The sequence below is a fragment of the Ahaetulla prasina genome, chromosome 3 (genome assembly GCF_028640845.1).
Source record: "Ahaetulla prasina isolate Xishuangbanna chromosome 3, ASM2864084v1, whole genome shotgun sequence".
NCBI classification, from domain to species: Eukaryota; Metazoa; Chordata; class Lepidosauria; order Squamata; family Colubridae; genus Ahaetulla; species Ahaetulla prasina.
In genome coordinates, this window is record NC_080541.1 from 204,119,902 (window position 1) to 204,145,976 (window position 26,075).

The 26,075-nt window shown below is 37.9% G+C and overlaps 1 protein-coding gene across 1 annotated transcript in view; it reads right to left on the reverse strand.

Annotated features, from left to right (window-relative positions):
• Window positions 1–1,129: 1,129 nt before the first annotated feature.
• Window positions 1,130–26,075, reverse strand: part of KCNB1 (potassium voltage-gated channel subfamily B member 1) — a 182,471-nt gene continuing 157,525 nt past the window's right edge. The window contains exon 3 of the mRNA XM_058178389.1: window positions 1,130–3,175. Coding sequence (XP_058034372.1) covers window positions 1,130–3,175 — 2,046 coding nt within the window. The remainder of the gene's footprint in view (window positions 3,176–26,075) is intronic.

Genomic DNA, 26,075 nt, shown 5'->3' on the forward strand with positions numbered 1-26,075 from the left:
AACAGGTTGGGTGTAACTCATTTCCCCTCCCCTCTCAATGATGTGCAAATAATTCAGGGAGAAGAAATGGAATATCTTTCCAATATTACTTAATTTCTTTTGTGCTGGAATTGTTCTCAAAGCTAATATGGATTCTTGGTTCAGGCTGCCATTTTTGGCTTTTTTCTTGTTGTTGTTTTGTCGCTGTTCCTTAGTTTCCCAACTGTTGAGGTTTGGGTGATCCCTTCCAAGGATACCTTTCTCCAACACACAAAAGATTCGATCCACCTGATTTATTTATTTTCAAGAATACATAAAAACATCCATTCATAAAAAAGTATGAAAATCTCTTTTTTAAACATCTTACCATATTTAAGTTTGAAAACTATCGTCCTAATCCCAAGTTAAAAACTACATCCCTGATCTCGGATTTTGTATGACTTTTTTAAGCAGAGTCAGTGTTTTTGTTTTTTTACATATAACTTTGAAGGGATATTTTGGATTTAGTACAAGTGGTGCAACTCACCCTGCTGATTTTTTTTAAAATAAAAAAATAGATTTTAATGCATCTAGAAATACAGAGAGAAATGTTTAAAAGTTTATTTCTCAATTCACTGCATTTGTGATTTAATAAGCCTACCCGAGCCCTGTTTGTCTTCAGACCTTGTATTCATCAGAGAAAAAGGCATGGATGGGGATGTTTGGAATAGTTACCTTTAAGCATAAAGTGTTGCATTTCTGATCACATCTACCATTTGTTCCAGTATTTGACTATAGATGTCTAGATCACATTAAGATGACAATGCAATTCAGATACTGGTATTGCCATAAAAGAGGTCTATGTTAAAGGAGTAAATGAATGGAAGAATTGGTCACACTGACTTCTGTAAAGGAAGTTGAAAGGAGATCAATTTATGATCAAGATGTGCACAAACTTCATTTTGCTTAATGACTGTTGTGTGGTTGGAGTCGGAATTTGGAGTAGATTCAGAGGAGGTATTATCCTTAATCCCATTTCAAGACATCCTTCTGATTTTTACAAAACAGGTGGCTTGTTCAGTCAAAAGTTCATGCCATGCAGAATCTTTTCTTGGTGTGTCGAGTGCAAAGGCATTCCTGTCAGTTGTTAACCAACATTCTGCAGCACTGATCAGATATTTTGATCATGTTTGTTACTATGTCCTCCTCCTCCTCCTCCTCCACCACCTGGTAATATGTGAACCTCAGGTGAAATATGATTATCTAATTTGATAGTTTCCTGGTTACCATGGATTCTTCCAGTGATATTTTCCACGGAATAAAGGCAATTTTGCCCTAAAAGCTTGGGTGTAGAGGATAAAGCAGCAGTTGCTAAGCGGTCCTTCTCTGTTTTACAAACATTATCTCGTTGCCTTATATAGCCTCTCTGAGAAATGCTGTATTTGGGGCTAGTATGTCCGGAAGAGGCTTTTGGAGGACTTGAGTCATAGAGCAACTGACCTTCATCATCTGTGTCAGCATCGATAAATTTATGAATGCCAGCATCATGAAAGTTAAGAACAATCGGTGCCTGCTTCTCAGGTGACTTTGTAGGGGTTCTAGCACTTGCAGTCGTATAGACAGAAGTTTCTGGACTCATCAGAGACCGATCAGAATATCCAGAACTATCTGTGGCAGCACCTGTAGCTCCCCTGTTCTTGATGGTATCTGGGTATATTCTTAGGACATTTGAAGCTGCTGACCCTACAGCATCCTCTTCCATAAAATTAACCTTTAGAGACCTCAGTTTTAGAGGATTAATGAGTTTTATTGAACTTTTGGGGCTATCTATGAAAAAAGTAGAGCAATGGCCACTTTCCAGATTTGGTTTTATTTCCATGAATTTGGACCCACTTCCTTCCAGTCTATATGAGTCCTGAATGGGAAGTTTTCCACCTTTGCTGGTCAATGTAGTCAGTGGGCTATGAGAATATCTCCCAGCTTCGGGGAATTCAGTCATGCAGCTTATGTAACTGTCAATGCTCGACATGCTTCTCATGTCAATTATTCCATCTGCCCGAGTAGTCAACAAAGGGACCATTGGGCCAGGAATGGCCTCCATTTCTAGTTCTTCTTTTTGCTTGCTGGGTTGAGCTGTCTCCTTTAAATTGAGGTTTGGCTGTGACTGAGCTTTAGTCATTTTGTTGTACATGTCTTCCAGTTGCTGAACATTCAGATGCTGAGGACTGGAGGAAGACCTAGCTTTTTCAGGTGACCCTTGTTCCTTTGTCTCCAAAGATTTATTGGAGCTAGTTTCAGAGATTGATCTTTTGGCCCATTTCCATTTGCTTGGGGATAAATGATTGTCCTGAACTTTATCCTTTTTGCTTGCATTTTCTCCCTTCTTTTCAACAACAATGTCCATCAATTCTATACTACGTGGAAAAGCATCCTTCATATTCATGGACACAATGCTTCCGTTCCTTTTGGCTCTTTCAAGGGCTTCCCTACGCTTAATGGCTTTTTCCTGCCTCTTCTGTTCTTTGTAGAACTCTGAAAAGTTATTTACAATGATTGGGATTGGAAGGGCAATCACTAAGACTCCAGCAATACAGCATAACCCACCAACAATCTTACCTAAAAGGGTCTTAGGGTAGATGTCTCCGTAACCAACAGTTGTCATAGTTATTGTGGCCCACCAGAAGGATGCTGGGATGCTCTTGAATTTTGTATCTTCCTCATCTTTTTCTGCAAAAAACACTAAGCTTGAAAAGATCATAATGCCCATGGCCAAAAACAAAATAAGTAATCCAAGTTCATTGTAGCTTCTCCTCAATGTAAATCCCAGAGATTGCAAACCAGTTGAATGCCTGGCCAGCTTTAGAATACGGAGTATCCTCATGATACGAAATATTTGGACCACCCTCCGGACATTTTGGAACTGAAGTACACTTTTGTTGGATTCTGTGAGGAAGATGGTGACATAATAGGGCAAGATTGCTAACAAGTCAATGGCGTTCAGGGGTCCTTTGAAAAATTTCCATTTCTTTGGAGAAGAGAGGAAACGCAAGAGATATTCCATTGTAAACCAGGCGATGCACACTGCCTCTACGTGGGCTAGCTGTGGGTTATCTGTAGCATTTCCATACTCATCGTTGTCCTGAAGCTCAGGAAGAGTGTTTAGAGACAAGGCAATTGTAGAGAGCACAATGAACATGATGGAAATAATGGCCAAAATCTGCAAAAGAAAGGAGAAAAGTAGTCAGTGCCACCAAGAAATCACATGGCATCTTACATTTGCTATATTTTTCCAAAGGGAAAAAAAATGGCTTCATACAAATCGATGAAGTAAGGGTGTGTCCATGAAATACGGTAAGAAGCTTGTGAAGGCCTGTCTTTTCATACAGTATTAGGACCAATGTGAAATCAAACCCAGGGCCCAAAGCAAATAATCAAGGCTTACTGCAATGTTCCTTAAACTGTTGATGGCACTCTTTAGAATCAGAACAGAGCTGGAAGGGACCTTGGAGGTCTTCTAGTCCAGCCTCCTGCTCAAGCAGGAAATCTTATACCATTTCAGAGAAGTGACTAGCCCAGTCTCTTCTAATTCCCCCTAAAGCAGGGGTCTCCAACCTTAGTAATTTTAAGGTTTGTGGACTTCAACTCCCAGAGGTTGGAGACCCCTGCCCTAAAGTATATAGATACTTCCCCCAACAAAGATATGTATACATCTCAGAAAGGCAGGAAAGACTACAAGTAGTCCTCAACTTGTAATAGTTCATTTACTGACCGTTCAAAGTTACAATGGCACTCAAAAAAGTGATTTATGACCATTTTTCTCACTTATGACTGCTGAAGCATCCCCATGGTCATGGGATTTACATTTGGATGCTTGACAACTGATTCATATTTATGACGGTTGCAGTGTCCCAGGGACATGTGATCATCTTTTGCAACCTTCTGACAACCAATGGGGAAATCAGATTCATTGAACAACCGTGTTACTAATTTAATAACTGCAGTAATTCACAAACCTGGCAAGAAAAGACTTAAAATGGGTCAAAGCTCACTTAACAAATTTCTCACTTAGCGATATGAATTCGGGGCTCAATTGTGGTCATAAGTCGAGGACTACCTCTAGTGCATAAGTAACAGAGGATGTAAGCGTATATATTCATAGGTAAAGGATCTCAAGTTACTATAAGTCAGGGGTCTGCAAACTTGGCTCTTTTAAGACTTGTGGACGTCAACACCCAGAACTCCTCAGACAGCAAAGCTGGGAGTTGACGTCCACAAGTCTTAAAAGAGCCAAATTTGCAGACCCCTGCTATAGGTAATGGAGCTCAGGTTTCCTTTAGAAATCAAAAGGAAGAAATTGCTTTTGAGATGAGAAAACGTTAACTGCCTGTTGACTAAGCAGTTATATCTGTATTTTCCTTGCTTAGGGATAAGCTGTAGCTCCTCCATTTACTTTAAAAGGCATTACAGCATATTTTCACAACATTGAAGTCTAAAAAAGTACTTTTTCTTATGCAAGCCAAGTTTACTTCAAAGGTGAATGGTATGCACGAGAGTAATGCCTTATTGTACAGTCACTGCATATGTTTCTCTCCAGAGGATTTATATTCCACTCAAATGGCTTACATCCTTCACAAATACTAGAAACAGATAATAAAACTGTACTGTGTGATGCAAAATATCAGCCACCTAATAAAACAGCAATACAAAATAATATACAAAACACAATCAAAGCACGGCGCTAAGGCCCAACACATCATACATCATCAGCTTGATCAGATAAAAGCTGGATGGAACAATTTTTCATTAAACAGTGGAATTAAACAAGAGTGAAAGCGGATAACTTATTTCAAGATTTGGGTGTGGCTACTAAGAACATCCTTTCCCTTGTCCTGAATGCATCATGAATACCATCATATTGTAACTAATATTGTCTTTCATCCTTAGGCGTTTCCCCTCTCTGAATAATCCCTGGTGAGTTGGTAGGAGTTCTTTTATAAATTCTATTTAAAAGATATGCTGAGAAAACATTTAATACTCAGGAGGTGAAAATGGCTGCAGAAATCCCATTGGGAAGAGTGAGTCTCTTCCCTATTACTTGTCCAGCGAATGTTTATTTTTTTTAAAACTCCGAAACAGGGTTTATAATGTGCAGCTTCTGTAGGATAATGAGATTGGGAATGTGTGTATGTGTCTGTGCTTGTGAGTTTCAATGTGAGGAGAAAAAAAAAACTATATGTGTGTGAAAGAATTCAAATGTACAGTAAGCAGATGGGAGGAAATGGCTTCATTATTTATTTATATAAATTTATTAAAGCTCCCCCGTTTAGTAGCCCCAGGCAGCTTTCAGTAAATGGGCTTTCTTATTATTTTTTTTAGAGAGAATTTAAATTAATTATTGTGAACGCAATGAATATTAATAGTTTGACGTTGCCCTGCCCTCTTTTTGGATCTGCTTCCTCTCTATATACTTGGGTGTATGAGTGTGTTTCACATGCATATTTAGTAACAGGAGATCTAGTTTCAGATGCAGTTTCAAAGCCCAAGTTGACAAGATGGGATGCTTGATCATTGCACGGGATTTTTCTTTATCCTTATTTTTTTCCCTGTCTACTTTCCCTTCTTAGAGGGAAATCAGTTTAAATTCGGCTCCCTTCTGTAGACTAAATATAGTTAAGTATCAACAGAAGCCTCTTAAATGATCAAACACTGAATGCACTAAATCCATGATAATATTAAAGAGGATGATTTAAAGCATTCCAGGTTTTTGCCTTTACACTGATTCAGTAGTACTGCTGATATTATAGTAACTCTGTTTGTATTGTCAAGATCACTCTTATTACAGGTGTGGAAACAATGTTTAGGATCTTTTCCTATTATGCTGTTATTCACCAAATGTTATTATGCTTCATCTGACCCAAATGCAGCATGGATTTTGTAGTTTAACCTCAGATAATTTTCTAATCCATTGCAAAAAAAAAAAAATATTGGCTGTTATCAGCACTTCTGTCTTGGAGTATAATATGTAGACAAGCAGATTCTGGGAACACAAAGTAACAGCTGGTTTCAGGAAAACTTCTCTCCACATTTAATTACTTAAGCCTTGTAAATCAAGATGTCTCATATTTAATTTTGGAACTTCGGGACAATCAGCGTTAAAGAGATCGGGAGCACTAAACTTTTTTTTCTAAGTAAAGGCTATCGATTGTATGAATCAAACACATATTTCTTCTGAATTTTTCCATTACAAGCATATTTTCCTTCTAGGTCACAAGACCTAGAGTAAAACTGCTATTAAGCCAGGTCAGCTGTATAGGAAGATGAATATTCCTATCTATCCTTCTTCCTATGAGTGTTACAACACAGCATCAAATTGATACGGACTTTTCACTGATAAACTCAAGATGGCATACATACAGAGGTGGGTTTCAGCAGGTTCTGACGAGTTCTGGAGGACCGGTAGCAAAAATTTTAAGTAGTTCGGAGAATCGGTATTAAAAATTCTGACTGGCCCCACCCCCATCTATTCTCTGTCTCCCAAGTCCCAGCTGATCAGGAGGAAATGGAGATTTTGCAGTAATCTTCCCCTGGATTGGGGCTGGAATGGAGATTTTACAGTATCCTTCCCCTGCCATGGCCAAGCCAAGCCACGCCCACCAAGCCATGCCACGCCCAAGCCACACCCACAGAACCAGTAGTAAAATTTTTTGAAACCCATCACTGCATACACAGTGCTCCTTCTCCAATTTTTTCCCATAACAATCGTGCAAAGTAGGTTGGGCTGAGAGAAAGTGAGTGGCCCAACTGACCTGCTGTGACTGAAGGTGAATCTGGGTCTTTTCAATGTCAGCTTCAACATTTTAGCCATTATATCTGACTTATATGTTTATTGCCAATGGGGAAAAACACCAATAGGGTATTCTGTCAAAGATACTGAAATAAGTTGACCTAGAATTAGTTGTGTCCATAACAAAAGACAATCATATCACATAAAGTATATGAAGATACGATCATACATTGCTGGAACTATGTACTTGTGTCTTGCTGCCTGATACAAATATAAGTTGAGACATCAGCATAATCAAACAATCATATCATTTGCTCACTTTGTCCCAAATGCCCACGTTTTAAATAATTACGTGCTTTTGTATGGGTAGAAGCTTTTCTTCAGTTGGAGTACATAACAGCAGCAGCCAAATGCACGGCAATGCCAATTTTATTCCATGCTCCTACAGTACAAGCACTTTCTTTCATAATTTAAGTTTCCCTATTCCCTTGAGACACCTTTCCTCTTAAACAGCCCCCACATGAAAGCTTAACTGCAGTTCTGTCCCCTTTTGAAATACTGCGTTCACAGAATCAAACCAGACTATTGGTTATTATATCCACTAATGATACAACTGAACTCCTTCAAAATGTGCATATTCCCACCTACGGGGACCATGAAATTTGTACACACACACAAAACCCGCCCAGGAAACATAAGGACAGCATAGTGCCATAGCATGGGTGATGATTTAAAACACAAATGAAGAGGTATTTTTGTTGCTCGCTTGGGCTCTGTCACTACCTACTCTCACTTCTTGTCTAAGTTCCAGTCCCAGCAGGAACTTATCAGAGATGGTATGTTGTGAAGAAGGTTCAATTGCTCATAGCAAGGCTGCATGTGGCTAAGTGATTCATAGCAAGAGGTTCTGTTGCTTTTGTAATCATAACACCAAAAAGTAGCACTTCTAAGGGACTGCTTCAGTACTGTACTGTACATAAGGTATTTCCCCATCTCTTTCCTTACAAAATGTTAAGTACAAAATGTGGTGTTTGGTGCTTTTCAGTTTGGTTCAATCAGCCAGATGCCAAGAGAGCCTGTGTTAGAATTTTCTCAAGAGGACTGTAATGTTCAATGAAATCAAGAGGAGATTTGACAACAGAAGGATACATTTGCCAATAATTTTCTTATGTGCAATTAACAAGAAGGTTTAAAATGGATAAAGTATTTTATGGTTTTAAACAAAATAAGACTGAGTTTGAAACAGAATTATATTCTAATGATGAATACGTTATTGTTAAAATGTTGTTGCTGAAATTGAAAGAATCCATGATAAAATGGGCTAAGAAGTTTGGCTATAATATACCAGTTGGCCAATAGGAAAATATGTGGTTGAAATGATTGAAATTTACATTATGTTCCAATCTGAGAATTTTTATAAAATGATTTGTCATAGAATCCTAGGGTTGGAAGCAGTGGTGGAATTCAATTTTTTTTACTACCGGTTCTGTGGGCGTGGCTTGGTGGGCGTGGCAGAGGAAAGGTACTGCAAAATCTCCATTCCCACTCTGGGGCCAGCCAGAGGTGGTATTTGGCAGTTCTCCAAACTACTCCAAACTACTCAAACTACTCAAAATTTCCGCTATCGGTTCTCCAGAACCTGTAAGAACCTGTTGAAGAGCACCCCTGGTTGGAAGGGATTTTGGATGTCTTCTAGTCTAAATATTATTAGTATTTTTCATCAGAGAAATTGTCTAGAGCACAGGTGTCAAACTTGCCATGTCACCTTGCTGTCACGTGAAGTATCACAACTTTTTTTACCTTTGTAGAGCTGGGATGGACGTGATGCATCTGGCCTGTGGGCCGCCAATTTGACAACCCTGGTTTAGAGGGCATTTCAGATCTTTGCTGGAAATGCGAACAACATGAAGGGACATTTTATCATGCTTGGTGATAAAAGTGCAATTGAAATCAGGGACTTTTATTTTGGGACTAATAAACAGACAAGTAGAAAAAAGTCATGGAACGTTTTTCTTACACTGAATATGACAATTGCATCAAGACTATTATATGCACAAAAGTGAAAAGGTACAACACTCTTCACAATGGAGGAATGGTTGGTGAAGCGGATGGAACTTGAGATGGCTAAATTAACTTCTTTGATTAGAGAAAAAAAACAATATCTATATTTATGACTGACTGGAAAACCTACATAGACTTCTTGCACAAAACAGAAAATGTACTTGTGATTTGTGGTTTTGATGATTAGAAAAAAACGGAGTAAGTGAAAAGAAAGAGCTTTCTTTTGTAATCATAGAGTAAAAGGTAATTTTGCAAGTATACTTATATTTGCTTCAAATGAAATCAAAAGCTTCTTCATTCCATCTCTTTCTTTATGCCCTTTTGCTTTTTTCTTCATTGCTTTTACTCTTTGTGTTAGTTTTTATGTTCTTTGTAAAACTTTCAAAAAAATTGTTTTAAAAATCCTTACTATTTTTAAGCCAGACCTCCAAATGGAAGAAGCCTTAAAATAGAAGATTCATTTGTCAGCCGTTCAAATAGGGAACACTTTTAAAGAGAAAATTGTCCTTTGTAAAACGCAGCACTGACCTCCTTTTTTCCCCCAGCATGGAAAATACTGATACTTCAGAACCATCTTCAACTCATTAGTTCAACTTCTGACCCTAGTTTCAGATAGAATTTGAGTAAAATTCTGTTTATAGCTGCTTTTTGCATATTTGAAACTTCTATCTTGTTCACAGTTTTGTATTCCAAATCCTTACTACCTTTATTGCATTTTCCAATATCATTCCCTCTTTATACATACTTTTCCCAACATTGCACAATTCTAAGGCCAGAAGTCAAAAGGATGTTGAACTAAGATCTATGCTTTAGATAAAATATTTCTAATATATCACTCTGAAGTGGTTCTAGCTACCTGCCTGCCTGCCTCTCTCTCCCCCCCTCCCCCTTTCTCTATATATATCCTTCCTTCCTTCCTTCCTTCCTTCCTTCCTTCCTATCATCTATCTCCTCCTCCTCCTTCCCCCCGCTCAATGCAAGACAAATATTAGCATCATTTATTAGTATCAATATTAGCATTAAATATTAACTTCATTTTTCTTGTTGCATGCAATTATCTTAAGCTTTGACTATTAATTTCTACTTGCATCATACTGCAAAGTCTTCAGATTTTCAGCCAATGCATAAAATCATACAAAAAGTACGTTCATATTTCTAACCAATATAGTTCTAATGTTAGCATAACTATCCCATATATGTCAAAACTTTTAGAAACGAGTGACTAAGTGATCTTCAGTAGGGGTTCTCTAATATCATTGCATGATAGGATTGGTTCATCAACAGTGGTACAAGTATTGTGATCAGTGGCTGTATCCCTATGTAGTAGCTCCAGACATCAGGACATCATGGGAAATAGAAATTGGCAGCTGTCTGAGGTTGGGCAGAACAATGCCCTTGAAGAAAATATATGTAAAGACCGAAGTACTATGGACAATGCCAAAGGACCTACCTTGCAGTGCTTCAAGCATTTTTGGTATTGATGGTATCTGGGTAATATAAAATTAAATAACTTCTTAATTCTTTCTTTGCTGCAGAAACTAACTTAGTCTATTAAATTTTACATTGGTCCAAATTTTATGCTGGTTGGTTAGGACTGTTTTCACAATCATACTTCTACCTTTTCTTTATGTACATATTGTACAATTAATTCAATTATAATCACTAAACCAATTTGGGGTATAGAATAGGTAGAAACTGCGAGAGTGATGCCTCTCTTGGGCATCAGAACCATGTAATCCCTCTCAGCCCTGGGAAGGAGGCCATGGCAAAGTACTTCTGAAAAACCTTGGAAGACTTAACCTGGCAGTTGTCAGGAGTCAAGACTGAGAGCGAGAGAAAGAGAGAGGGAGGGAGGGAGGGAAGAGAGAGGGAGAGGGAGGGAGAGGGAGGGAGGGAGGAGAGAGGGAGAGGGAGGGAGGGAGGAGAGAGGGAGAGGGAGGGAGGGACGGCAGAGGGAGAGAGGGAGAGAGAGAGAGAGAGAGAGAGAGAGAGAGAGAGAGAGAGAGAGAGAGAGAGAGAGAGAGAGAGAGAGGATTTCTACTATATCAAAAGATGAATCCAATTTTGGAAGAAATGTCCAAACTACCAAACATCCTAATCATTAAAGCAGTATAAAATGTTCACTTTTTGAAATCCAACAAAGTCAGTGACAATCAGTATATGATAAAACAAATAAAAATACCAAAAATATAGTCTCATATGAGAAGACTGTAATCGAATAGGATTCCTGCTACCATCGTTTGTTCACTAAGAAATTCAGAAGGCAGTTCGGCTCTTACAAACGCTCATTCTCTCTCTTTCTCCTGTGTTATGTGTGTATGATCCTAGCTTGCATAGAAAAGGGTAAAGCAGCTTTAGCTGCACTTGTGAAATACTAGCCAAAGACTGGCATTGTCCTCACCATTGCTAGGGAATGCTACACATTGTACAATTACCACCATAGGCAATTGCTTCTAACCATGATGATGCAAACATGATGAAAAGCTATCACAACAAAACTTTGCCAATTCGTAGTTGGATCACAACATCACAAACAAGCATTAAAAGATACAATCTATTCTGCTGTCCTCCATTTCCTCTTTGGTTTCCCTGCATCTAGAGGGATGAATACAACTAAATGATTCCCTCCCCCACAGATACAATAGGACCCTGGCAAGCTCTAAGAAAGATACCCATGGGTACATTAGTTAGGAAACTTCAGTATCTCAGGTCTGAGCCTCGTAAATCCTAATTTCAAAGTCAAATTGTTAACCATGATGGTCCTCTTAAATTTATAGAAACTGACTTATTGGCGATCAAGCGGTGGTACAACTTAAAGCGATACCTAAAATTGTGCCTATTATGTTCTACTGTTGTCATGACAACCTTCCAAACTCATCTAACCTTTACCACATTTCATCCTTGTTCATTACACATTAATTCCACTGGTTCCAAAAATCACAATCAGGAAATAATTCTGAAATGACTGCATGCATCTGATTTAAAAAGCGCCCTGATTTTGTGAGATAATAAAAACTAAGCTGCCCTTCTGTTTCCCACCAGACAGCTACATAAGAGGCAACACAAAGATTTTCAACTCTTGCTCCATTCCCAAATAATCCTCTACTACAATTTAAGGGATTTTGCTCTGTTGCATTTTGATGTTGAATGGCAATTATCAGTGAAAGAGGCAAGATGAATGAATGAGCAGAGAAACTACAACGGAAAACAAACTCTCGTGTAGCCAGTAGTAAGCCTGACAACAAGGGAATCATCAAACCTGTCAGTTTTTCTTGGTTCTTTGCATATCTCTCCTTCTATGCCAAGTTGCAAAACCTCCTTAACAAGCATAACAATATGGCAGCAGCGGTCTCTTTGTGACTGAGTGGCAATGAAACCTATGCTTCACTGCACTGCAGTCAACATCACAAAACTACCATTCCCTCACAAAAGGGCAGGATATGCACACTCTCTCTCCTTCTTCCATTATGGTTAAATGCAACCCCCTTTCAGATATCAACAGGATTACAACCAAGGGCTCACTGCCACTGGAAAGGTTCTTGAAGAAAGTCTAAACCTTAAATCAGAAGTTGTTGCACAACAAAATACCTTACCCCATCAGACTTGAAATCCTAGGCTTAGAAAACTGAACTCCATCGCCTTCGACAAGACCTAAGTTTAACTCACAGAATCATCTATTGTTATGTCCTTCCTGTTAAAGACTACTTCAGCTTCAATTGCAATAATACTAGAGCAACCAATAGATTTAAACTTAATGTCAACCGCTTTAATCTAGATTGCAGAAAATATGACTTCTGTAACAGAATCATCAGTGCTTGGAATACTTTACCTGACTCTGTGGTCTCTTCCCATAATCCTAAAAGCTTTAACCAAAAACTCTCTACTATTGACCTCACCCCATTCCTAAGAGGACCATAAGGGGCGTGCATAAGCGCACAAACGTGCCTACCGTTCCTGTCTTATTGTTTTTCTTTTCTTCTTCATATATATATATATATATATATATATATATATATATATATATATATATATATATATATATATATATATATATATATATATATATATATATATATATATTCTGAGGTTTTCGCGGGTGTTTGTATGTAGGTCTTTGGTTATTCGGATTTTCTCCCGTGTAAAATTGGAAGTGTCTTGGCGACGTTTCGACGAAGTCTTATTCGTCATCTTCAGGCTTCAGCTTCCAATTTTACGCGGGAGAAAACCCGAATAACCAAAGACCTACATATATATATATATGCTTATACCTCCTTATATTTACTCATATATGTGTTTATATATTATATAATCTTTTTGTACGATACCTACATATATTGTTATGACAAAATTAAATAAATAAAAAATAAATAAATAGGAGATTGCCAGTCTAGTGACAGGCACACTGTGTTTTGACTTTCATTCTGCTTCTTCCCCATTCTTGATTTTGCTGACATCCTTCCAGTTGACAAGTTTGGAGACATCAGACCCTTTGCCCATCCTGCTTTAGGTCATCATGATTGATTCTAATGAAGATATCCAGTTTTAAATTTTGTGAACTTACAAGGAAATTTTACAAATTTTTAGAGGGGCAGCTTTACAAATGCAATGCAATCAATCAATCGATCAATCAATCAATCATACTTCACAGAATCGAAGTAGGAAGATACCTAAAAAGCATTAAGTCCTACCTTCTGCACACTGCAGGTTTTCAGAACAACCCCAATAGATAGATGATTCTGTTTGAAAACCTCTAGTGAAGGGAAAGAAATCACTTCATGCAGTAACCTGATCCACTGAGTAATAGCTTTTATTGTCAAGATGTTCTTCCTAAAGACTAATCTGTACTACATTCTTCATCGCATTCCTTCTAGTTTTACCTTGTGAACACGTGAGGATAAATCTGAACTCTCAACAATACCGTTATGACTACCCTTCAGATATCTGAAGACAGCTATTGTGTTCTTCTCAACCATCTCTTCTGAGAGTTAGGTCTTTTAACCAGGAGTGAAATTCAACAGGTTCTGGCAGGTTCTGGAGAACTGGTAGTGGAAATTTTGAGTAGTTCAGAGAACCGGTAGTAAAAATTCTGACTGGCCCCAGAATGGGGAGGGAATGGAGATTTCGCAGTATCCTTTCCTTGGAGTAGGATGGGAATGGAGATTTTGCAGTAGCCTTCCCCTGCCATGCCCACCAAGCCACACCATGCCCACCAAGCCACGCCCACAGAACCGGTAGTAAAAAAAATGGAATTTCACCACTGCTTTTAACCATTCTTTATAGAACCTCTTTGCCAGTCCTTTCACCATCTCGATAGCTCTTCTCTGGACTTGCTCCAGTTTGTCAATGTCTTTTTTTAAAGGTGTGCAGAACTGTTTGCAGTACTCCCAGTGACACCTGGTAAAGACAGAGTACAGCAGGATAATTACTAACCCTAATCCAGAGGTAGGTTTCCGCAGGTTCTGACCAGTTCTGGAAAACCGGTAGCGGAAATTTTGAGTAGTTCGGAGAACTGGGAGAAAAAATTCTGACTGGCCCCACCCCCATCTATTCTCTGCCTCCCAAGTCCCAGCTGATTGGGAGGAAATGGGGATTTTGCAGTATCCTTCTCCTGGAGTGGGGTGGGAATGGAGATTTTACAGTATCCTTCCCCTGCACGCCCACCAAGTCACACCCACAGAACTGGTAGTAAAAAATTTTTGAAACCCACCACTGCCCTAGCCCTCATGATTCTCCTAAAACTGTTTATTTTCTATCCTCCTTTTACATTTGCCAGTTTTCTATAAAACAAAGGAATACAAGAATTCTGTGGACTCATTTGGAATATTAATGTTTTAATTTCTTAAACAGAGAAAAATAAATACGTGTAATGATCATTCACTGGCAACAGTAGTAGCTGCTGATAAAAGGACCCCTTTTCTGGGTTTTTTTGCAAAACCTTTCAAATGATGAAAGGTTGGAGCAGATGAAAATAATTTCAGCTGAGATCCTTCATCTATCTTCTCCAACTCTCATGATTTTCAAATAGGCTGGTAAAGGATTATTTAAATGATTTAGAGTAATAATAGATTTAGCAGAGGAAATGTGCTGCTAACACTGTATTCCTCCCATCTGTGATGCCATGGTGGAACACTTGAGAATTTCATTTAGAAGCATTTTTCAGCAAACTGATTCCTATCTCATGGACTAATATAAAGGTAAAGGTTCCCCCTCGGACATATATGCTAGTTGTTCCCAACTCTAGGGGGTGGTGCTCATTTCTGTTTCAAAGCTGAAGAGCCAACGCTATTTGAAGATGTCTCCATGATCATGTGGCCGGCATGACTAAACACCAAAGGTACATGGAACGCTGTTACTTTCCCAACAAAGGTGGTCTCTATTTTTCTACTTGCATGCTTTCAAACTGCTTACTATTTTTCTACTTACATGCTTTCAAACTGCTAGGTTGGTAGATGCTGGGACAAGTAACGGGAGCTCTAGGGATTCAAACTGCTGAACTGTCAAGCTTTCGATTGATAAGCTCAGCATTTTAGCCACTGAACCACCGTGTCCCTTATGGACTAATATAGGTGCTTTTTAATTTTTCACTTACCTCCAAATTTGCTTCATACTCCAAACAGATTTGTCTAACTAGGTTGCAAACATGTTCTAAGTTAGATTCAACTGCATCTTCCTTTGCTTACTTTGTGGAAAAAATAGGAACCAGAATAAAACAGATACGGTAAACAAAAAGAAAGAAAAGGAAAACGGATGAAGTGGATTTATAAATAGAAGGTGACATTGGACAGACCTACTGGGGTGTTACATCCCATCAGTGTTATAACTGCTTCTAGCATTGAATACATGGCTCACATTCCGACCCTAACCCCTTTTTAATTAGTGATACTATCAAGTTAGCTGTTAGGGAAAGGCACCCATTATTTGTACAACCTGGGATTAATAAAGTTGTGGGATCCTTCCACTGATGTTATGACATTCCAGAATCACAAAATTGATTGGATTGTGTTTTCTCCTAAAATGAGCTCATAGAAAAGAAGCAAAGGACCAATAAGATGACAAGAAGTGGAGGATCACATAGGATCTCCACTTCCTCCAAGCCATTACTGTTGTCAATATTTCAAACATACAGACATAAGAAACAACATTTGAAAGCCAAGCACGTTTATTAGCATAAAATGGGACTAACAAAGCAAATTAGCTAGTTGGCATGCAAATGAAATGGTATTGGTTGCTATTTTTTAAAAAAAAAAACTTGCAAAACTCATGATCACGATCTTCCTATCCCGCCTCCTGCTTATGAACATTAATGAAATACACAGTTCACATCACACTGTGAGTACAATAGATGTTCCATTGCACTGCCTTTTATGTCCCTTTTCATCTCACACATGAAAGAAAATTCAAAGTGCATCTTTCGATGAACTAACAAGTTCATAATGTCATGTTCCACTTGCTGTGCATTCAGCATAAAGTATCTGTAAACAGCTATTATCAGTTGCTTTGGGATAGGCATTTTTGTAGACAAACATTAACAAATGAGAGGTGCCAGGGATACAGTCCATTTCATAGTTATATCTATGAGGGCATGAGTAAATCACATTCGCAATGTATGCCTTGAGCTATTTTTAAGTTTCCATTCCATCCATACACAAAACATTTTTTTATGATAGACTAGGCATCCCTTATCCTAAAGTTTGTAATTATAGTATGAGAGAAGTGAGCCAATTTGCCTGGGTTACCATTTTTTAAAAATTAGGTTCTTCAGTGCAGAAAAACTTTCTTCAGGGGAAATCAACATCAGATAAATTCTAGTAGTTACTATGATCCCGTGCTGGCAATTTAAAAATAATTAGTATTCCAGACATATTAGCTGCTAAACGTTCCCTAATTCAGGATCCTCCAGATGTGGTGGTCTACAATTGTAAGAAACATCAGCCATCATAGTTTTTCATTTGTCACATTCATTGATTTACTTGATTTATATCTTTAAAAACATCTAAAACAATGCTAGCTTAATCTTGCATAGCTTCTTCTCTGGTAATATTGTACTACTAACTAGACAATACAAAACATTTGATAGACTAATTCTTGAATACAGCTCATCTGTCTGGAACCCGCACTGCATATCGGACATAAATACAATCGAGACAGTCCAGAGCTATTTCACAAGAAGAGTCCTCCATTCCTCTGCTCGCAATAAAATACTTTATGCCACCAAACTTCAAATTTGGGGCTTAGACAACTTAGAACTATGCAGACTTCAGTCTGACCTAAGCATAATACATAAAATTATCTACCACAATGTCCTACCTGTCAATGACTACTTCAGCTTCAACGACAACAATCCATGAGCAAATAATAGATACAAACTTACGGTAAACCGCTCCAAACTCAATTGCAGAAAATACGACTTCAGAAACAGAGTGGTCAAACTAACTCTGTAGTTTCTTCCCCAAACCCCCAAAACATTAAGCTTAAACTGTCTACTGTTGACCTCATCCCATTCCTAAGAGATCTGTAAGGGGCGTGCATAAGTGCACCTGCGTGCCCACCATCCCTGTCCTAATATTCCTTTTTACTTACTCTTTACAAGTATCCAAATTATGTTTATACTTTTACCTGTTATCTTATATATGATTGACAAAATACAATGAATACATAAATAAAATAAATGCATGGGACACATAATCATTAAAACATAATGTATCAAAAAGAGTTAAAAGAATAACTGATCCAGCATTGGGAATTGCTCAGGCTCCATGTGCTTATTGAAAGGATAGAACCCTCATGGTTTTTCTAAACATAAATAACATTGGGAACAACTTGATTTCTAGAGGGAGATGCTTCCACAGGGGTGGAACAGCTATGCAGATCCTGTCTCTGGGCTCCTACCCTCCCAGTTTCTTTAAGAGAGGTGATCTCTTAAACCCGACAACCAGGTGGCCAACACGCATGCCCGCGTCAGAAACCCAACAACCAGCTAGCTGAGCTGGGGCGACATCACACATGCCCAGAGAGAAGGCTTTGGATGCCTTCTCCCAATTCTGTATGAAGAACACAGTCCATAGATAAGCCAGACCCAAGCCATATAAGGTTTTATATAGTGTTATCAATATTCTGAACTGGAATCAGAAATTTGTTGGCAACCAATGCAGGGCATGTAATATCAGCATTATACAGCTAAAGTGCCTTTCACCAGTTAATATGTGTTGGGACATATTCTGGGACGTGCTGTCATATTGGGGAAGGCTGTTACCAAGCAGAGTACATTTTGTTGGTAACTGTTATTATAGAAGTTTTAATTATTACTCATAATGCATTTTTTTTTAAAATAATGCTGCAGCAGTTCTAGTCAATCTGAAGTCATGGTATGATCTAGATCCGTGATGGCGAAGCTATGGCACGTGTGCCGAAGGAGGCATGCAAAGCCTTCTCTCTGGGCACGTGTGACGTCACCCCAGCTCAGCCAGCTGGTCGTTGGGTTTCTGATGCAGGCATGCGTGTTGGCCACCTGGTTGTCGGGTTTCCAGTGCTCTGGTGCGCATGTGGCGCACGCCTTCCGGTTTCAGCATTCTGTGCCTAAAAGGTTCACCATCACTGATCTAGATTGTCCCCTACTCAGATCCACCCCTGTGCTTCACATGATTTGCCATTGTTGCCTTCTGAAATGTTTGCTCAACTTCGCAGTCTAGTCTAGAATTGTAAGACTTTTGGTAGTCTCCAATCTACGTCTGATCAACTAGCTATGGAGTCCAGAAAAGCCAACCCCAATTTTGCTCAGTGTAATGTAGGAACTCAACATGTATAACTAATCTTCAGTGTACTATGTCATGTGAAGCAAGCGTAGTGGATTAATTAATAAATTAAAAGCATACTTGGTTAAATTAGCTAACTATGAACTATCAAGTCTTACTAAGAACTGTGTGGTATATATCCACAGCTGTATGCTTTTTGTTTAGCTGTGTATCAAGTAACAGCTTGATATGGGAATTGGATTATGAGCGGCTTCCTATACACATCAGCATCACTTGATTTCTCTTAGCTTGATAACCTTGTTTTAATAACTTGGTCTCTTAAAGCATGCCCTGAAAATAATGCCATTAGAGGTGATAAAGCTCTGTGTTTTGTTCTTTCACTCACACATCAAATGTGAGGTGGAAAGATGAGTAAACATGGTCCCTAAAGACTGGCAAATGGACTATTCAACTTGAACTCATGTGAATTTTACAAGTAGCTAATTTTTTTTCAAAAGGGCAATCTTAATCATTGTACTGCTTTCCATTCCTCCCTTTTTCTGCCTGTAGTAAGAGTTTCAATTTATCTAAATCTAAAGATGGGGGCACACAAATTATATACCTTTGAAAATCATAGTGTGCAAAAAGGAAATACTGAAAACTGATGGGTCTTAATTACAGCATTGCCAGTGGGCGATACAGTAATAGTACTGTAGGGTGTTCAGAAGTCTGAATTTTAAGGTCAGCATTAGATCATGCACATTTTGAACACATCCTTTCAAAATTTGCCTCCGTTTGTTTAGGTTTATTTTAGGCATTTGGAAAAACGCAGAACCCATTTTTTACATCCTTCAACCTCGCTCAAAAATTAAGAACATCCACGACTTGTGTGCAGATATATTGTTTTCTAGCTGCTTTTTCTTCTTCCATTTTGAATACCTTTCAATTCTTAGTAGGTTGTGCCCAAAGAAATGAAAATGAATGCTGATTTCTCACCACCATTGCTTCTGGTCTAGGATAATTCGTCACAGTCAACTCACCAATAGCTAACTTGCTATGGCCAACTTACCATGGCCAACGCACCACAGGACAACTTGCTGCAGGACTCTAATATCAAAGAAATAATGGAATAGAATCATTGAAGAAAGGATGCAAAAGGAGAGACAGAATGAAATGTGAATGGCAAAAATTAAAATATTTTTAAATTTTACTTTAAATAAAATTGACCACAGCAAATTGTTCTATGGTAAGTTGGCTATGGTGAGTTGGCCATGGCAAGTTGTCCGCAGCGAGTTGGCTGTTGCAAGTTGTCCCATTTCAATCTCTGGAGGTTGTGAAGACTGTTAGCAACCAGTAGAGCAGTTATGTGCTGACACCCCATTCATCAGGAACTGTCTTCTAGCAGGCGATCTCTAGTAGAGTTAATTGACACATGAATGGGAAAGGATGTTAAAATATAGAGAAAAAGTAGATCTCTATCTTATTGGAAGAAGGAAATAGTGTGATGAAGCAGCAGTAAATTAAAATGCACTGGGATATTATTTTAAAAAAGTCTGTGTGTCTCATTACAGTGTCTCCTGCCAACCTAGCAGTTTGAAAGCATGCAAATGCGAGTAGATAAATAGGTACCATTTCAATGGGAAGGTAACAGTGCTCCATGATGTCATGCTAGCCACATCACTGCAGAAATGTCCTTGGACAGCACTGGCCCCTGTATGGTCAGCAAGAACTAGAAGTAAAATCTGCAGGGAAAGGATTTACCTTTACCTTATCTCATTACAAATTGGTGCAGATATTATGGTGCTATTAACTATCATGGCTTCCTCAAGGAATTCTAGGTTGTACATTTATTTATAGCAGCCTTTCTCATCCCTCCAGATCTCTTGGGACTATAACTTCCCAAGTTCCCCGAGGTTCACAGGAGTTGCCATTGAAACATATTGGGGTGGGAAAAAAGATTGGAAGAGGCCAAATTAGAGCAATATTTCACCCGTACATTTCTTAGGGTTCCCCAAGAGAGGAGCAGCTCATTTACCAGCAATTTTTTCTGGTTTATCTGTAGGATGCTTAATGTTATTTTTATTAACTTCATTATATCACAGTGTGTAATTATATTACATTGTACAGTATATTAAATTGATTACAATGAAGTATGTCTCTAAATTACCTTGAATTAAACTTTGGAAAGAAAAAGAATCAGAAAACATTGCACAGCTGGTTTTCACTTTATTGCTTTTAATTACCCTGAGATCTGGGATAACTATTATATAAATATGAATTCTAGGATTTATTCCTTGTATATGCCTGATTTAATCTCAAGAGCCAAGAAATGATAACCTGGTTAAAAAGAAAAGCTAACTTGCAATATAAATATTGTCAAGATGTGATGCTTGGGGCAGAGAGGGAACCATTAATTAAAAGTGAAAGATGTGTGTTTGTGTACGTGTGCATAGTTAACAGATTATAACCCCAGGCACACGGTCTTCCCCTTGGCCCATAATTTTTCTCTTGAGTCCTCCAAATCGAAAGGAGACCTGATTGTACTGCTGTTTTAAATGGATTTATTTATTTATTAACTTATATTAATATCTGACCTTGAGATGAAAAAGAGGGGGGCAAAAAACCAGAAACCTGTAGTGCTTTCAACAGATTCCATTTCAAGCTTCTTCAGTTTGATGACCCTTCATTATGATGAGGCATGTGGAGACATGCAGTCACAGCACCCGGAGGGTTCCAGATCCCGGGAAGGCTGAGTCATTGCTTTATAAATAGTATCAACAAGAGACAAACAGTATAGCGCAGTATTTGCAAGCTTAGAAGCTTGATTGAATTTAAGTGTGTACAAGATTGCAGCTCTAATCTCTGTACACGGGCAAGAGCAAACCTCTTGGAACAAACTTTAGACTAGAGCAATCAAACCAACAGCACTTGAGTTGCTCCTCCAGCTATTGTAGCTCCTTGATGACTGGTAACGTTGTGTGATACACATAATACTTTGAATGGCACACAACTGGTTCCCATGCTTCCTCACTGGGGTTAATAAAGAGGACTGTGATATAATTGGAACCCTCATGAGCTAATGGAAGATGCTTGTTGTATTGGCTTGTCAAGAGAAGCTGTAAAGTGAATGATTCATAGCTACCTTATACTGGGATTGCTTTGCTTAACTCTGTCTTTCTGGAGCAAGGCTGGTGGGTATGAAAGTCACTCATACTAAAGGATGGATGAGAAAAAGTAATTCCACCAAATGCTGTATTGACGTTTTCCAAAGAGACTCAAAATCGCATGTTGGTTAAAATCTGGGTACTTCTGATTTTATTTTTTATTTTTTGCAATGCACCTAACCTGGAGTTGATTAGGTATCACAAAATCATCATCACCATCAAAACGTGTTTTACAATAGAATTAGATCAGATATTAACAAGGATGGATAAAAAATTAATAAAAAAAATATATAGTTATCTATTAAATATTAAAATGGAAGATGAGCAAGTAAAGGAGACAAGGATAGTATGGGCTAAAATTTTTGGTTATACAATAGAGTTAGATAAATCTAAATGGCAGAAATTGTGGGATAGGAATTATAAATTAACAATGTCAACTGCATATAAAGAAAATCTCAATAAAATGTTTTATAGATGGCATTTTTCACCCACAAGGTTGGCAAAGTTGTTTAAGGACATGTCTGCTAAAACATCAGATACCTGGTTCGTATTATCATATGCGGCAGACATGCCCAAAAGCAGAAAAATGTTGGACAAAAATACATGGTTGGAAAAAATTATAAAGCAACATATAGATTTAAAACCAGAAATATTTTTGTTGGGCATTTTACTGGATAAGTATAACAAGAGGAATACATATTTGATTTTACATATATTAACTGCAGCTAAAATTGCATTTCCACAACGATGGAAAAGTGAAGAGATCCCTACAGATGAAAATGTGATTAAAAAAATACTAGAATGTGCAGAAATGGATAGACTAACACTTACAATTAAGGAAAAGAAAGAAACTGAATGCTTTTTGACATGGGACTTATTTTATCCATGGTTAGCTAATAAAAACAGAAGTTAGAAACATGGAAATATAAGAAAAGGACAAATGATACAAGGGAGGTTTGTTAAAATGGATAAGCAAATATTATTATTATTATAGAACTAATACCAATGAATGAACAATGTTGTAAACACTTTGATTATTATTTCCTGAAACTAATTGCACCCAGACAACACACTGTTTAATTGGAAATGGAAAAATAATAATGAAAAAAAAAAGTATCTTACAAATGAATATGTGTTATAAATTGGATGCAATTTTGGAAAGGAGAAAACTATTATGGGCTTTTGGTCTCATATTTGACTTATATTCAAATACATTTCAAGAAAACTATTATGCTAGGCAAATATGGCTTCAGAAATCACTTTTATTAGGAAACGTTCGTCCCTAAATCCATACTTTTGGGGAAAGATATCACATCTTTTGGTGAACTGTCATGTGAATTTTTCTGCAATGTTTTGAAAAGGAAGAAAACCAAGAAAATAAATCATTTTGGTTTAATATGTAGCTCTGTTTCTCTTTTTAAAGTTGATTTACTCGGCTGCAATGAAAGGTATTAATAAACCAGATTATGAGAGTTAGGGATAAAACTGTAGGAAAAGAAAACAAATAACTTCTTAGGCAAATGAATACTCAAAGGATGCTATAGTTCCAATCTGTATGTTAATACAAAAATATCCGTGTGGGAAAAGCATGTCTGATTACTACTGATGCAAAATTCCTTTTTGAGTCCTTCTCACAATTCATACAGCAGACTGGTGGGGGGAGGGCGGGCAAGCCTGGCTGTCTAGCTCCATTTGTATGAGCTACTTGCAAGAGTGGGGATCTGCATGGGCACACACTCACCTGCCACTTCCACGGTCCGGTTCCAAAGGACTCAAGACCTGCTAGTGGGTGGCAGCCCAGGGGTTGGGGATCCCAATCATACTAGCCACAACTGTGTTGGCAATGTAGCATTGCCCATACAATAAAATTAAAACTATATATATATATATAATGGAATAATATAGTATTCTTCAAAGATATGAAGGAATGGTTCAAACAAAGTTAAAATCTATTTACCAATTTAAGAGTAGAAGATTGAGATTAATGGATTGAAGTTGCAGGAAGTTAGTTTCCCCCCAATGATTTGATTCCCCCCCACCAATAATTTGCCCCTCCCCCCAATGATTCCAATGGATTGTTAGAAAAAAAAATCCTAGCCCTTGTAAGCCATTTCATTTAGCCCCGCTTAGGGATAACTATTTAAGAGAAGGTTAAAGAGAAAATACTAGTTATTTCTGCTAGGGAACCACAGAGTAATTTAGGGGCTTTTAGCATGTTAAATAAGATACACAGAATTAATAAATATGCATGCATGGCTGAATTATAAATGGTTGGAGAATCAAGTACCGTATATTTGGTATTGTTTCTAAATCTTCATTGCTCTTACAGACTTCCAAGATGCAGCTTGCACTTTCAAGATGCAAATCCTAATTTACCAGTTGTCATCATCTTTTAAACAAATTGTGTGAAAGATTGGCTCTTTGGGATGTGTCAAAATGATGTCCTTATGAAACATCAAGTTGAAAGGCAAAATCACTGGACAAAAAGGGACTTTTAGTTTGAATGCATTGTGTTAAATGAGTTGTGCATGGTTAATTTCATTATTTGATATTCCTGGTAAATCTGTAGTTTGGGTTAACATGATTTTTTTTTTTACATCGTGCAAGTTTCATCCCTATCTACAGTTCTGTAAAAAAATATTCCTCCTTGCAAATGTTATGACTTTTTAATATATCTTTGCTTTTGAATGTTATCAAGAGATTCATGGGGGCCCTACTGATATACGAAGACCATCTGAGTGAATTAATAATACCAGAATTTGGTGATTATGCCATAAAAAGTTGCCCAATGTGCAATGTGCCAACGTAAAAAAAGCAATAGCCCATCCCCCAGTTCAATCAACTTAATTAAAGGGGCTAAATAGCTGAATTCAATGGGTTGACTATTTCATTAGGTAATCCAGGCTAATCAGGTCTGTCTCCCTCCTATATAAGTCTCACAAAAACTGCCTGCTCGCATTACAGTGATGGTCTCACCACACAGTTTCTAGAGGCATATCATATTGCTAAAAATAAATTTATGAAGACTTAAAAAAAATTGATGCCTGTCAGGATCCCGCTCCAAATTCCTGACATTGGTCTCTAAACGGAAGTACACAACCTTTCGGTTTGGGAGATTTTGACCTGCATGCCCTCCAGTAAAGTTCAGAGGTTCATGTCCTCCAATGTCAATGACAGGTTCATCTCGAGTAATTTTGGGCAATCACATTTTAAATTTTGTCTTTGTCTCTGAGCAGACTTGAGATCCAGAGAGTGAGATTTCCATCACCCGCATGGTTGGTATAGTCAGATCACACCTAATCCAGCTGTGACTGGTAGCTACCTGTGACTTAGGTGGGATTCAGCTATTTTTTGGGCTGGCCCACTTGATGAATCCAAAGAGGCTTAACATATCCAACTTAGTTTGATTAAAAGGAATTTGGGGAATTTCCCAATTCTCTGGCAGCCGGTTCTGTTCGGGGCAGACAGGTGCCATATTTGACAACGAAAGCAATTACCCGGAGAGATAGACTTGCTCGGACAGAGATTTGGAATGATTTAATTTGGATTCTTGCAATGAGCAGAGGCTTAAATGGCCCATTTGAATTCAACAGTTCCATGATTTTGAGTAACTCTGTTTGGTAATGGTTTACTAGGTTTACTAGGAAGCAAAGTCTGAAATATCTTACTTGGGATTCTATAAACATGACAATATGATGTATATTCCTAAGGTTCATGTTTAGGAATTTCATTTTTCAAATAAGCAGCATTTCTCGGTAGCATTAAAATAGGGGGAATCTCTTCCTAGAATTTAATAGCATGCATTGTTTTATATATTAGATAAAACCACCTTATTTTCCTACTGTGTAAAGGCCCATTAAGAGGACTTCCGGGCTTACTCATCTGTATATAGAAATAGTAATCTTATTAGGCTTATCCTAAAAATGCCCTTTGTGTAGCAGTGAAATGAACTTTGTAAAGGGCAGTGGCAACTTAATTAAGCCCTTGACCTTATCTGTTTGCAACTCCATCTTCTGTTTGCAACTCCATCTTCAGAAAGCAAGGGAACATAAAGCAGAAACTAGGAAAGGATTAATTTTCCATTTCTGGATTCTCTCAATTTCCCATCTCCCCCCCCCCCCCAAATCTTGTTTTTGTTTGCGTTCTAGCTTAATTAAGAAATCTGAACTACATGTATGTCTATAAGATATTTTAAGATATTCTCCAAATATATACATTTTTTTTTGCAGAATGCTGTGCCTCATGCTTATATTTTGCAGAGTTGTTCCTATAATTAACATTATTAATTATACTTTTCAGTAAGACGATTTCTCTGTGATGCAAACATTTTCATGTGTTTCTTTAAAAAACCCAATCTGAAAAATTATATTGCAGTAT